The sequence below is a fragment of the Brachycentrus maculatus genome, unplaced genomic scaffold (assembly GCF_059751285.1).
Source record: "Brachycentrus maculatus isolate JH-2025_06_01 unplaced genomic scaffold, ASM5975128v1 h1tg000396l, whole genome shotgun sequence".
Classification (NCBI taxonomy): domain Eukaryota; kingdom Metazoa; phylum Arthropoda; class Insecta; order Trichoptera; family Brachycentridae; genus Brachycentrus; species Brachycentrus maculatus.
In genome coordinates this window covers 2,066,696-2,081,114 of record NW_028281145.1, presented here as the reverse complement: position 1 = coordinate 2,081,114, position 14,419 = coordinate 2,066,696, and the positions used below count along the sequence as shown (strand labels likewise).

The following is a 14,419-nucleotide window of genomic DNA, read 5'->3' as shown; positions in this document are numbered from 1 at the left end:
ACTAGGTGATCAGTCTTACGCTCCAGAATTTTGGATTTAGGTGGAATATATTACGCAAGTGAAGAATATTACCGCTAATTGGAAATGAAAATTAAATACACTTAACCAAGTTTATTTATTTGTATTTGATGCACCATTTCCTACGCAGAGATGGATTTGCCGTATAGAGTAAAGTCCGCGCTCGATCGCGAAGACCTCGACTCGGAAGAACCCTCGGGAGAGAACCAGTCAGAACCAGACAACAATCTGTATAGCTTCCAAGGTCCTCTACGGGAGACGAGCCAAGGAGAGTCGGCCTCGTCGTCGGGCAACTCTGTCAGCAAGGAGAGGGGCTTTTTGGAGTCCTCTTCCTCCAGCGCCCAGAGGCGTGGAGCCCACAATATCCCCCTAGTGCTACCAGTGAACTTGTTCCAGTACATTTTGTATCGTGTCGGCTTATATAAGGCCCGTTTACTCGATGTTCCTGTGTGGCTGTGCTTAATTTTTCTGTTGCAATTTATACAATAATCTACGATAAGCTTTAATAATAAACGTACATTTGTTTTAAAGAGGAATAAGGAAATACATGTTTGCAGCGCTTTTTTTTTCATGTAAAAAAACATGAAAAAAAAAGCCGGTGGAACGCCGTTCAGGCACCTTTTTTCACGGACATTTTTTTTCTAAATTTTCAAAATCAATTAGATGAAACAATGTTTTGCTAATGTAATTACAATCTTTATTTATGAAATTCGTCAAAATTATGAAAAATTGTATTGTTATAAATATTCAAATGATATTTGAATATGTTTTTAAATGAGTTCTGGGACCTTTTTTGTTTAAAAAAAAAACCCTGGAAATATGGTTAACTCGCGAATTTACCAAACTTTGTATTTTTTTATCCTAATTGAAAATTTTGCACGCACCGTAAATTCAAAATTCATCTAATATTGATTACTGTGAAAAAAATGCGTGTCAATTGTTTTAATTTACCGTCTATTAACAAAAAAATATTAATTCAAAACTTAAATCAAAATAAATTCATCAAATTCAATTTAAAAAGAAATGCTAATGATTTTTTTTTTAATTTTTAAAGATTTTTTAAACTAACTAATAATTTTAACCAACAACAAAAACAATATTGTTCTAAATATTTTTTAATTATCGAATAATCATGCATAATGGAGTGTTATTTACTCAAAATATTTTATGGAAATATGTGAAAGCAAATGCTTTTAGCTATGTTAAAAAAATAGGTATGAAATGTATTATGTATGCAGTATTAAAAATATATTAATTATTGCCAACAACTTAAAGATAATAACTAGATATATCTAAGGTAGGCTATTGTAATAATTATATACAATAACGTGTAAATAATACAGAGAAATGTAAATATCTTTTGAACCTGTCATAGTATATTGACTTCTTATCGTATAAGACTTTTTGCGGTACTCGTGTTAAAAAAATGTGGAAAAAAACATTGTTCATTTGATTATCTGAAACTTTTATAAAACACATTAATTTTAAACCCTTTAATATTTTTTAGTAATGAATTTTTAAATCTTCAAAAAAAATAACTCATTTTACGTTGAAAAAATTTAATAGAATCAAAATTAGATTTTTTTAGTACTGAAATGACGAATTGTTTTATTCTGATTCTAAAGAGAAAATCACTAAGAGGCAATCGGGCATGAATTGGATAGCTCCGACGATTTTATCACTAACAATTTAAATACGTTTCCAATAATTATTCTAATTCTATATATTTACCTTTTTTTAGGCATACAACCATAAAAGTTTTTTTTTAAATGTGAATAATGTCGGTAAAGTCGTACCTATCCAATTCATGATAGTTTTCTCAACATCTTTCATGTTAATAATTTTGTATCTTAATAAACACATACTCTAATTTGTAATAATTTACAAATTCTTCACTCTTTTGACTCAAATTTGGTGTTTGCTGTAAATATGTTCAAATTATTTTATCTTAAATAATTACTAAGTAAAAACTACTATTTTTAACGTATGATGTATTGTGCCAAATGTAAATAAATATACATGAATTATTTTCTGCTAAATTACATTTGGGAAAAACATTTGAATCATTACAGATTTCACGAATTTAAAGTGATTTCCAAATACATACCTGTACTATTAAATTAAAATTTAAAAATATTTTTCAAAAATTTCAGTTATCGTATCAATTTAATTTCTATAATTTTACGTCAGTTATGGATTAAATTTTGCATAAAATGCTTCGATAATAACAAATTGAAAGAAACCATACGTTTGTTATTGTTTTAAATATATATATAAAGATAAATAATATTACCTGTTTATATTGCTTAATTATTTTTTGTAAAAAAAATAAATAATTATTTAAATAATTTACATGTTAGTTAATGGCGGTGAAATAGACGCTAATATGTTTAGTGTTTTAACAGTGGAACATTTTAATTGTCACTTCAGTTATGTAAAAAAGAAAACGTGAAGGACTTAGACTTAGGAAATTATGAAAAAAGTGTCAATGTAACTTGATTATGATATAATTTTACACCATAAAATACATGTTTAAACTATAATCATAACAATGAATTCAAATTTCACATCGAATTGATTTGTTTAAGTCTTTATTTTGAAACTTTTTTTGGTCGTTTTATTTGAATACCTACATGAAATATATTTATGTTTATCAGTGTATATTGCTCATTTAATAAAATATAAACTGCATTGATGTTATAAATTCTTTTTATTTTTCACCTCCCCTTTTCTTGTTTATATTATGATTGTCTTAATATGTTTCTATTTGCATAACCATAAAGCTTTCGAAAGCAAACTTAGAATAATCCATCAAAATTAAATAATGAATTATTAACTTTGTCATAATAATAAAAGCCCTTTAAAACTGTTTCCATACAATAAAATGCGGGGTTAAAAATTTTAACAACTTTCAAAACATTACTTTTTTTTAAGTATATTATATTTCCCTCATGAATTGGGAATTTTGATGCAATTGGGACTCCGGTATTAAAAAAGTATTTTTTTTTTTGGCTAACGTAATGTGAGTTTATCAGTTTCAAAAAAAAGTTCTCTTGTACTTACAGACATTTATGAGATATTGACGAAGAACCATTTTATTAAAATAAATAATTTTTAAAACATTTTTCTGTGTAAAAATCGAAAAACACAATATCCATCAAGGAACCGAAAATATTTCTAATTAACAATTCGCTTATTATATATTTTTTTTGTTACTTAATCAAGAATAAGAACCCTGTTTTGACTTACACTTTCCCACAATTTTTTTTTTTTAAATATTTTATGTACAAACAATATTTACCTAAGATTTTTTTTCCAAATTGAGTATTACTTAATATGCAAACAAGATAACGACGCTGTCCGCATGTGTCAGAATCAGAGCTCTCACAACCTGTATTTAGGGGTGGAGTAAACCTGTTTCCTCCACTTACACCCCTCCGACTCTCACTCCCTTACAAAACTAAACTCGAAACGTCTAGCACATCACACTTCCAGCAGCGGTTCTAACTCCTTGATATGAATTAACGGCAATAATGTTCAAACCAATCTGCTGCAATTAAATTCATCTAAATTCAATACAAATTAAAGGCAATCAGTATTTGATATTAAGATTTTCGTTTAGCGGCCATCTCTACTTGCGACCGTTATAATACATCTACGTACAATGACAAACTTGATTAACTGTAGTATAAATGACTGTCTGCGTCATATTATCATCTACAAAAAAATACACTTTATGTTGCATCAAAGTCGTTTCTACGTTTCTACTCCACATATGTTTTTTTTAAGTGAAATCCGTTAATCGCAACTGTATTAAAAAATGTTTATGGATACACACACACACACACACATATATATATATATTTATATATATATATATATATATATATATATATATATATATATATATATATATATATATATATATATATTGTTATTTAACCATATCCATATAATCTGACCATATAATGTAGGAAAGATGGACTCTACAAACTGTCTCCTTGTTTTTCCAGCTCCCTTGCATCCTCCCAAATCAGGTCCATGTAACCATATAAGGTTCATAAACAAAACCAACCGAAAATGATCCATAAAATATTTTATCAAACGCTTTTGATGATTTAAGCCCAAAAAAAGTTTCTTAAAATTATTACCATCAAATACTTCCTTTATTAAAATCGGGCTTATTTACCTAAAATATGGATATTTTACAATAGTCATTTCTTGAAAAATTTATTTGATGTTATAGCAGCAACTTAGTAGAAAAAAATCCATCAATAAGCACCAATTTTTATGAAAAAGTAGTACTATTTGACATTTCCCTTTTAGAAATAAAAAATATAATTTTTGTAGCTACAATATTTGTTTCCTATAATAGATACTATACTTCCTCATATTTTCATAAAGCTCCGATTATATATATTTTTTTAATATAAAGTTCCAAATGTTTGGAAACCTGTCTGTAGAATTAGTACTACAGGTAAGCTTTCACGAGATGTGGTACTGACAGAACAACCCCTCGAGAGAAGCCAGCCTCCTCTGCCGCTTCACAGCCTTCGCGAGAACGGATTACTACAGCTCCACTCGGAATCTGGAAATATTAATAGAGTTTAATTTGAAAGGTATGTTAATAATATAATATAATATAAAAGATGTGTCAATTTATGCACATCAATATGGATATGAAATCTGACGTGTGGATGTATAGAATTTAATTTAAAAGGTTTGAAAATGAACTTATGTAAGTCAATAAACAAATATCCATTTTTTTAATAAATCCTAAAGCGATCCATAGACGATCAATATTAACACGTTGACTTCCACAGCAATTTTCAGAATTCCTGTACAAAAACCCAATTTCATTTAATTAATCATATAATATAATTAAAAACTCTAATTACAGAATATAATTCACTTTTGAATAAATTTTCTGTTCATGTTATAAAGCTTTGATTTTTGTTCTCTTCCCAGAGGTCATATATCCATATTAGCACTGATATACCTACTACGAATTTTATCGTAGCTGCACAAATATGGCAATTAATCCTACCAAAGAATGTTATCCACGAGTTATCTCGTAGTTAGCCGTCAACGTGTTAATTAACAGTATTTAAGGTTGCACAATTAAAGGAAAGCGTAAAGGTTTTGTTGAAAAGTTTCACAATTTTACTGATTTTGATTTTTTTGTATGACAAATATTATCAACAAACTCAAAAAAAATTGTATCATTTGTAGAAAGCTTTGCAAAATGTCTCATCTACCTTCCATTATCAGAGTTATAGTACAACATCATACATTAATAATATTTATCGCTTGCCAGCCACAAAATTCAATTTTGTACATAAAAATATAGTTTAATATTCTGATGATAAAAAACTATCTTTATCTTTCATATATTTATTCTTTATGACTATGGTTGCGCCATCTTTTGAAAGTAACAACAGCATTCGAAATACTAAATAGTGGGATGGATTTTTATTTATATTTTGATATACTTTACAATTAACATTTAACGTTAAAAAAATAAAACAAGAGAATCAAAATTGAATAAAAGATATCTTTAGTTTTTCATTATGCTATTGTACTACATACATTTACAAATTTTAAAGTACGGCTAAATATCAATCTAATTTAAATACTTCATCGGAGACATGCAAACTAAGCACAGAAACATTATTTTAATAGCTGAATTGTTGCGAAAGAATCATCTTCAAACTGTAAAAATCATATTTTATTTGGGAGATCGTAAATATTTTATCGGCTATTAATTCCTCAAAGTATTATGTTCCGGTAACAAAGGCTTTGATATCAAATTATCAGTAAACGATATTGGATATCAAACCATTTTACAGCAATCTTTTATTTTATAAGAAAAATATTTAATACAACAAATTTCTGTAAAACATTATATTGGATTAAATTATCCGATTTTTTTATGCATTTTTTTTCCTATTCTATTAACATAAAATGTATGAATACATTATACTGCACATACGGCCATTGTGCATCCACATATAAAAGTCAATGAGTCGATAATTAATACATTATTAATGTATTCTTTTCATGCTTTACTTCGTATTATGCTTTTTGCATATATTAAACTATTTAGAATTGGAAATAAAGCTCTTTTTTTCTTTACTCACAATCCCACAATTTATAGCATATAATATTAATATGAATAATTTAGCATTATTTCGACTCATAAATTAAATATTTGCCTCTGATTGCAATGGTAAGTGCGTTTAGCTTACTGTTCAGGAGGCCCCGGGTTCAATTCACAGGAAGCTGAAAATAATTATACTCTTTTTTCACTCGAAGAATTATTAAATATTACGTCAATTCATTCGGTAGTGAATTTCGATCTATCCATTTTAAATTTAAGTTTTACTTGTTAAATACAACTTTTTCTTAAAAATATTATAACACGTGTTTTGATCATTTTCAAAAACTCTTATGATACACGGTGTTTGAAAATTATATGGAAGGCATCGACACATGTCGCTCACTCCTTTCAAGAACGTCATAAATCAAAAATCGACAATTTTCAGTTGTGCATGTTTTCGGAATGCCCAAAAAATGTACTTTATCCTAGCAAAAGAGGCATATGTTTACCTTAATATTTACCAGCTACAGGGCAGAGAGTGTTGTTTTTGTGTTTCGAAGAAAAGGTTTTGTTTAATTTTTTTTTTTAATTTACTAAATATTTTTCAAATGAAAAAAAAAACGTTCAGGTTATACCTAAAAGATCTGTTGCACATTAAAAAGTTCAATAAGTGGCTTGATATTTATTTTTAATACATTGTATTTTATTTTTTAAGTTTAAAAATATTCTCCTGAATAATCAAGTTTTTTGATTTATGACGTTCTTGAAAGGAGTGAGCGAATTGTCACAATAGATTTGAGGTGTGGTATTTACTGATTCCGAGGTAATATTGAGTAATATTTAGTATTACCATGGAACCTGGTACCTTAAGCAGAGAATTAAACTGCTAAAGATAAAACGGTGTCGTTATGATATAGTGTTATACTATTAAGTTACGATAAGCGTAAGGAAAAGATAATGAAGTTACAACTATCGGTGTTATACCATAATTAATGTCGTATAAAATTAACGTGTTTTGTAAAGTGTATTTTTTCAAAATTGTATTTTTTTATAGATCATATTCCTAGTTTTTAGAGCAAGACAAACTTAACTAAATTAAATATTTCATCAATATTTTGATTAACGTAAAATGCGTTAATATTATTTATTTTCTTGTTGTATATCCAGTTGAAATTCGTGTCTGTTTATTTCATTCACTTCTAGTCTTATTCATCTGGTGGTTCGAACGTAAGGGTTACTTAAATAAAATCCCTTAACACAAACGTTGAGGGTTACTTTGATAGGCGTTTTAAGCAATTTAAACTTAAAGCGCCTATTAAAATTCAGCATAGGCGGTTTTGCCGTCTCAGCGACGAAAGACAAACATTCGAGTCATAACATTGATTTCGGATTTTCAACAACTCTAAATTTGCGAATATAACGAATAATTTTATTCGTCAGCAAATATGTCCTAAGATAAAATAACCACGGTTTATTTTGTGTTTTACAATAAAAAGCGTGCTTACTCTTTAAATGTTACATTGCAGATCTCAACAAAGATGAAGAAGAATATGGAAGTCTGGGCATTTGCTAGGCTAACGATGTCATAAGTTTTGTTAACCAAGCCTATTACGGTCGTAAGCCCAGACATTCATATTCTTCTTCATCTATGTTGAGATGGCAAAAATAACATCTTATTGGAGATAATCCAGATTTATGAACAAGTATTTGGACACACTCAAAATGTTGTTTGGGTAATGGTCAATACGCTCGGCTACCGTACAGAAGATCCCGAGCTCGATACCCAGGGGGGGGGAGAGTCAAATAAATATAAATGAGTTTTCACTCCAATATTTATTTAATATTCCCCTTGAACTAGTACCTGGATCGGAGGGCTGATCACCTTTCCTTCGTGCGTTTATATGATGCAGTGCTCTATGCACCATCGGGTACGGATAAGGGTTTTAAATGTTTTTGATTGAAGATTACGATAAGTTTTTTTCATTTTAAGTTAAAATTAAGATTTAAGGCTTTAATTTAATTTGAGATTCGAACTAGATTACTTGAGGATTTTTTACATATTTTTTCCTTGTTAATTTTTACGTTTGTTACAATAGTTATAATATATATGGTTTTTCGGATTAACTTTAGAGCTCGTGAGAAATAAGCAAACGCCGAATACAAACGTGTAAATATTTTCTTACGGTCAAAATAATATTTTTTTAAGCTTTTTTAACGTTGGAATATAGGAGATATTTTTTCCAATTATGAAGCTTTTAAAATAATTACATAAACAACTTGTTCGAGGGTTGTTGTATAAACACGAAAAGTTGTGTTTCGCCAGAGCTTTAATTAATTTCGTAAATCCGCTAGGGTGTATTTTTTAGATTATTTTTCTCACCACTACGCATTGTTTAAAGTAATTTAATGTTTATACAGGATGCCTTTATTGAACAGCAGGTTCAACAAGTTATTAGATAAATCAATAAAAACGTATATTCAGGTGAAAACGTTGGGTATGCGTCCCTTAACAGCGATATCATATCTACTATCCCGTAAAGCGAATTTTATGTTAGCTAATGTTTTAAAAGCATTTATTTTGTGGTCCGGTATTCTTACAAAATGTAAGTAACATTAGTGCATGTTGGTCTTATCTAATGCATGTGATTAATATTTTGTAAAGTTTTAAGATTTGTACTGACATTTCTTAGTGGAACTGCATTTTATAGAATAAAATAACAAGTATGTAACTTTTTTCACATGAATTTCATTTAACCAGCAACCGGGTTTCGTCATAACCGACATCATCAGACCAGTCTGATGATGTCGGTTACGTCAAAAACCGGTTGCTTGTCAAATAAAATGAATGTGGAAAAAGTTACAAAGTTGTTATTTATACTATTTTGTAAAATTGTTAGTGAATAAATAGTGCTATCGTAGAGACGGGTAGTATTGATTGCATGTTATTGTAGTAATTTTCCTGACGAAGAGACGAGTACGTCTTTATACTAGTAGACTTATATCTCAATAAGTCGTTGTATACAAATATTACTAGCATTCCTCATTTAATAATTTATGAAAATATAGACCAAGAAAAATGAGAAACGAGAATATTAATTTATTTATATAATTTTAATTCTTCTTCTTCTTCTTCTTCAAGAAGAAGAAGAAGAAGAAGATAATTTTAATTGCATGTATGTATTTAGTAGCTTAAAAAAAAACACATAAAATTAGATATCATCTGTAGAGAAGGTATCAAATGATATTTATTCTTATTTTTAAAATTTATTATTGTGCTGGAGGCCCCGGGATCGATTCCCAGGGGGGATCTAGTAAACATTAGTGACTTTTAACTCTGAAAATTATTTAAATACTATCCAGAAGTGGTACCTAGAGCTAAGGATTGAAAACCTTGCCTTTAAGTAAGTAACCATTAAGATAACGAATGCGATTAGTGCTTTTTCTCATCCAAAAACGGTGCATATCTATTTTTAAAAAAATAATGTGATAAAAGTATTCAATGATAAACAAAATGGAGAATGCTACACAAGCGTATAAAGTGATCACTGAAGCCAGCCAAGTAGAAAGCATAAGCTCTGAGATGCTCAGACTTCGTATAAAAACGAGTGTGTCCAAATACTTGTTCATAAATTGGTGAACAAGTATTTGGACACACTCAAATGTTGTAAATAAATTAACTCGTCCAATTATAAGCTAACATAATAAAAATTAAAATGATATTTTCTGACTTTTCTCATGTATGTGATCCAGGATTCGGACCTCACATTCTAATATTATATAAGAGTTTCTGCTTAATAAAAAAAAGCTTCTTTATATCTCACCAAAAGATGTCTCTAGTGAAGTTCTAGTGATTCAACAACAAGGTTTCTAAATTGGAACTTCCATGAATTTGTGGATTGTGGTTGTCAATAATGGGTAGAATTGGTGAATTTATGTATTAATTTTAAATCAAACACAGATTTATTGAGTCTACTAAGCTGTATTTTATTAACAAAAACACATTAAAATTTATATCGTGACAATTGTTTCACCTTGTTTGTGAACAAGGCCAAACAATTGTTACAATATAAATTTTTTATGTGTTTTTGTTAATAAAATACAACTTTGTAGACTAAAAATATCTGTGTTTGATTTAAAATTAAAACATAAATAAAAATGGAGTTCTACAAATTAAACGCCAAATCAATAAATATATAGAATTGGTGAATGTTTCACATGTGATCATTTAAACCAGCCTATGATGGTCGTCAGCCCTGTAAATGCCCAGACTTTCATATGCTTCTTCATCTTTGATGAGATGTAAAAAAAATATGAAAAATACTCCTTTAATTGGAGATAATTCAGATTTGTGAACAAGTATTTGGACACACTCAAAAAGTTGAATAATCCATAGTCCCAAGCACTCATTGACTCCACTGCTTACATAGTTTATTTATAAATATTTTACACACCAGTTGAAATTAATCCCATACAAAACGTAAAATCCTGTACCTTTACATTATACTTATTGCGTTGTGTTTTTGTCTGTATGGAGTTTTGCAAGCGGAGCTTACTGCTTATCTACATCTAGTGTACGTGCATTAGCGGGATTGCCTGTTTCGTTATTTCTGTGTATCTATTCGCCATAGACATCCTACACCCTCCTCCTACCCTCATTATATGTACTATGCACTATACACAATCTGCTCTAAGTGGTATTAAACATGCATTTCCAATCTCATAATACTTTTTACCATTGATTAAAATACCATTTGCTTATATTTTGTACAGTATTTGTATTTCGTCCGCCTCTGTAGTGTAATGGTCAGCACGCTCGGCTACCGTTCTGGAGGTCTCAGGTTCGATTCCCAGGGGGGTCAAATAAATATAAGTGATTTTTTCACTCTAATATTTATTCAATATTTGCCTGGACTGGTACCTGAAGCGGAGGGTTGATCACCTTTTCTTCATGTGTAAACGACAAGATAACACTGTGTTATATATGACGCAGTGCCCTGTGCACCATTGGGGTGCGGATAAGGGTTTAAAAAAAGTATATAAAACAGATATTACAAAAAAAATCTAATCTAATCTTTGAAATAACGTTAATTTTTTTATCTGTATTTTTCAAGATAATGTTTTAACTTATATTGAATGACTGTTAAAAAATTATAGAGATGCACTATTCTTCTTCTTTACGTGCCATATCACGTTCTCACAACGTCGACAATCACTTGAGAGTATTTTTTCCTATCTAAGGCAGCTCTAAACAGCGCCTTAACGGTTTTTATCTAATCTCATATATTCTGGAGCTAAAAGATCTGACTTCTACAGATTTGCCTTCTGCTGAGAGTTGCAGTACAATGAATAATTTCAATTAATTTCATCTTAATGAAATAAGCAAAATTGTATTTTTTATGTAATAAAATTTGAATAACGGAGTCAAAATAATTATCAGTATAATTTTATTAAGTGAATCGGCAGTTACTTTTTGGGAAAATGTGTATTCATTTTTAGTTTTAATTTTACTTGATGCGTACCACTTTATTTTATTGTGTTCAACATAACATCGTTCAAAACACGTGTTACAATAGATTTTAAGGAAAATAATATTTACCAAGACATTAATATAATATTTACTAGATCTTATTATAAATTCGTTATAACTTCTCCAAAAATATTTCTTGTTTGAAATCATGTTTTCTGATACTCGACAAATAGTACCCTCAAATTTAATATCCTCATAACTTAAATCATTCCCTTTATAATATTGAGTTTCGTAAAATTTGGAAGTCAGAGATCAGTGATTCGGGTGAAAAGCTGTTGGGTCTAAGGTCTGAGTCCTACTTGACCTCTCTCGAGCTTGGAAGATGTTCTGCTACCGAGTATTAGTTGAAGGGTGGCATTGTTAAAACACAGCTTCCAACACTTCAATAGTAAACTTCAATATTATTTGAAGTGCTCCTAACAACATAATTATTATTCCCAAATAAGGCTTAAAGTATATCAAAATAGGAAATTTGTATTCATAAACAAAAATCAAATATAATATACTACAGTATGTAATGGCTGTTGTTTTATTAAGTACCCAAGTCCGCCACTGTAAAATTTCAAGGAAACAACAAATTACAAAATTTCTCTCATTCTTCAAAAAAAATTACACAATTATTTTTTGGAAAACTTATGTTAAGTATATATTTTTAAGAATTAAAGAAAAAAATTAAGTACACTTTTGTAATTTTGAAAATATAAAATAATAAATATAATAAATATATTTTTACGAGCAATATATTTTTTGTTGAGAAAAATATCTGTAGATCTCAATTTTATACTGTATTTACAAACTAAATAGTGATGTGTGTCAAACGCGTGTTTTATTTTTGATTTAATCATCTTTTTTTCCACAAAGTCAAAAACTAAGCATGTAGAAATATGGACAGTATAGAATTCACGAATCTATTACAAGCCTCTTATTGGTTTTGATATTTTTTTCCAATCCGGTTTTTATGATATACAGTATGCAGAAATTGGAAGGTAGGTACTTTTTACACATTTAATTACAACTTCAATAATAACATGTACGGCAAGCAAAATGTATTATCCGGTAAATTGGTTAAAATATCTATTGAAATCCTGTAATATAACATATTATGAATTATAAATTAATACTAATCATTTAAAAATGAATCTTTTGCCATAAGGTAGATAGAACACGAGTAATAATAATAAAAAAATTGAGAATGTATTTGAACAACTTATAGATTTAAGTTACAATTAGTTCCAGACCACTTAAAATTTTTTCTTAAAAAACTGAAAGATTTTTTAAAATTAAATATGTTCACTTGATCAATACGTGCAAACCGACACTAATAAAAATATATTAAAAGTTTATTAAAAAAAAAATATATTAAACAAATATAAAATAAAATATTTTACATTAAAAATCCCGCTATATCTTATTTCCTTTCGATGCGAATTGTGCGCTGAGGTTTAGTTAGACTTTTTTCTAAGACGTATTTATATTCTTCTTATTACCCTTGCCCTTACTCAATGGTACATAGGGCACTGAATCACATCAAAATATGCAGTCTTTTCTCGGTCATTTATTACATGAAGACAAGTCCTTCCAAATACCAGTATAGGGAAATACCAAATAAAGGTCAAAATATGTAAATTTAGTGAATACTAGTATTTATTTTGATCCACCACTCCTCTAGGAATCAAACCCGAGACCTTTATCACAGTTTTTAAACGCCCTTACCACAATACAGTGGAGAAGGACATTTAAGTCTATTTTTTGGCAAATTTTCTACACTGAATAAAAAAATATCATAACATAATTCGTTTTCATTGCGATATTACTGCTTTATGCACTTATGTACATAGATATGGCATTACGCCGCTTGCTTAGAACCATAAATGGTTATAATATTGGGTACACAAACTTATTAGCATTTCAATAGCTTCGGTCATGATGTTTCGTGTTCATTGTTATCCAGACAAAATCAATATATGCTAATGTATGCGATAAACTATTGTTTTGTTCGATATTTCTGCAAAAGCGTCATACACCTAATATAATGCGCAATTAACCGATACATTTATGGGTTTGCATAACCCATTACGATTTTACTTAACTTATTTTATACCTGTGTAATAGCAGGCATAAAAACATTTATTTAGACCATTGATCTACATATAAGGGGTGAAAAACACGGTAGTCTAGGTCTTTTTTCTAATGTGTATATTAAACGACTAATTAATATTTAATATTTAGATATCACCCTAAGCTTATTAATGTTGGAGCTACTACTTCAATTCAGTATACATATATATGGATACTGTTGGATGAATTAACGTCACAAATATGTGTTATCTCTCCCATTTATGTATGTCAATATGTTAAAATTCAAGTTACATAATAATATGTTACATAGATGTAGATACCTACAATTATGGTGAATCTTAATATTTTCTTCATTTTTTACAGAAAACAACAAACATAACATATCGTATAATTTATACGTATACTCGTATAGTGGATATTTAATAGATTTAGAAAATATTATTTTTTGACATCTCATCAAAGATAAGGAAGCATATGGAAGTCTGGTCATTTACGGGGCTGACGACCGTTATTCTAACCCTTATCCGCACCCAATGGTGCATAAGGCACTGCATCATATAGAAAGCAGTGTTATCTTGATCGTTAAATACACGAAGGAAAGGTGATCAGCCCTCAGGTACCAGTCCAGGGTCATATTAAATAAATATTAGACTGAAAAATCACAATTATTTATTTTTACCCTCTTGGGAATCGAA

The 14,419-nt window shown here is 29.0% G+C and overlaps 1 protein-coding gene across 2 annotated transcripts in view; it reads left to right on the top strand.

The window, feature by feature from the left end:
- Positions 1–1,000, top strand: part of LOC148302959 (lachesin-like) — a 67,094-nt gene extending 66,094 nt beyond the window's left edge. The window contains exon 9 of one of the 2 annotated variants that reach the window (XM_088270797.1): positions 149–1,000. In XM_088270797.1, the coding sequence (XP_088126923.1) occupies positions 149–507 (359 nt within the window). In that variant the 3' untranslated portion in view covers positions 508–1,000. The remainder of the gene's footprint in view (positions 1–148) is intronic. The other variant, XM_088270798.1, reaches the window with a different exon arrangement.
- Positions 1,001–14,419: the final 13,419 nt, after the last annotated feature.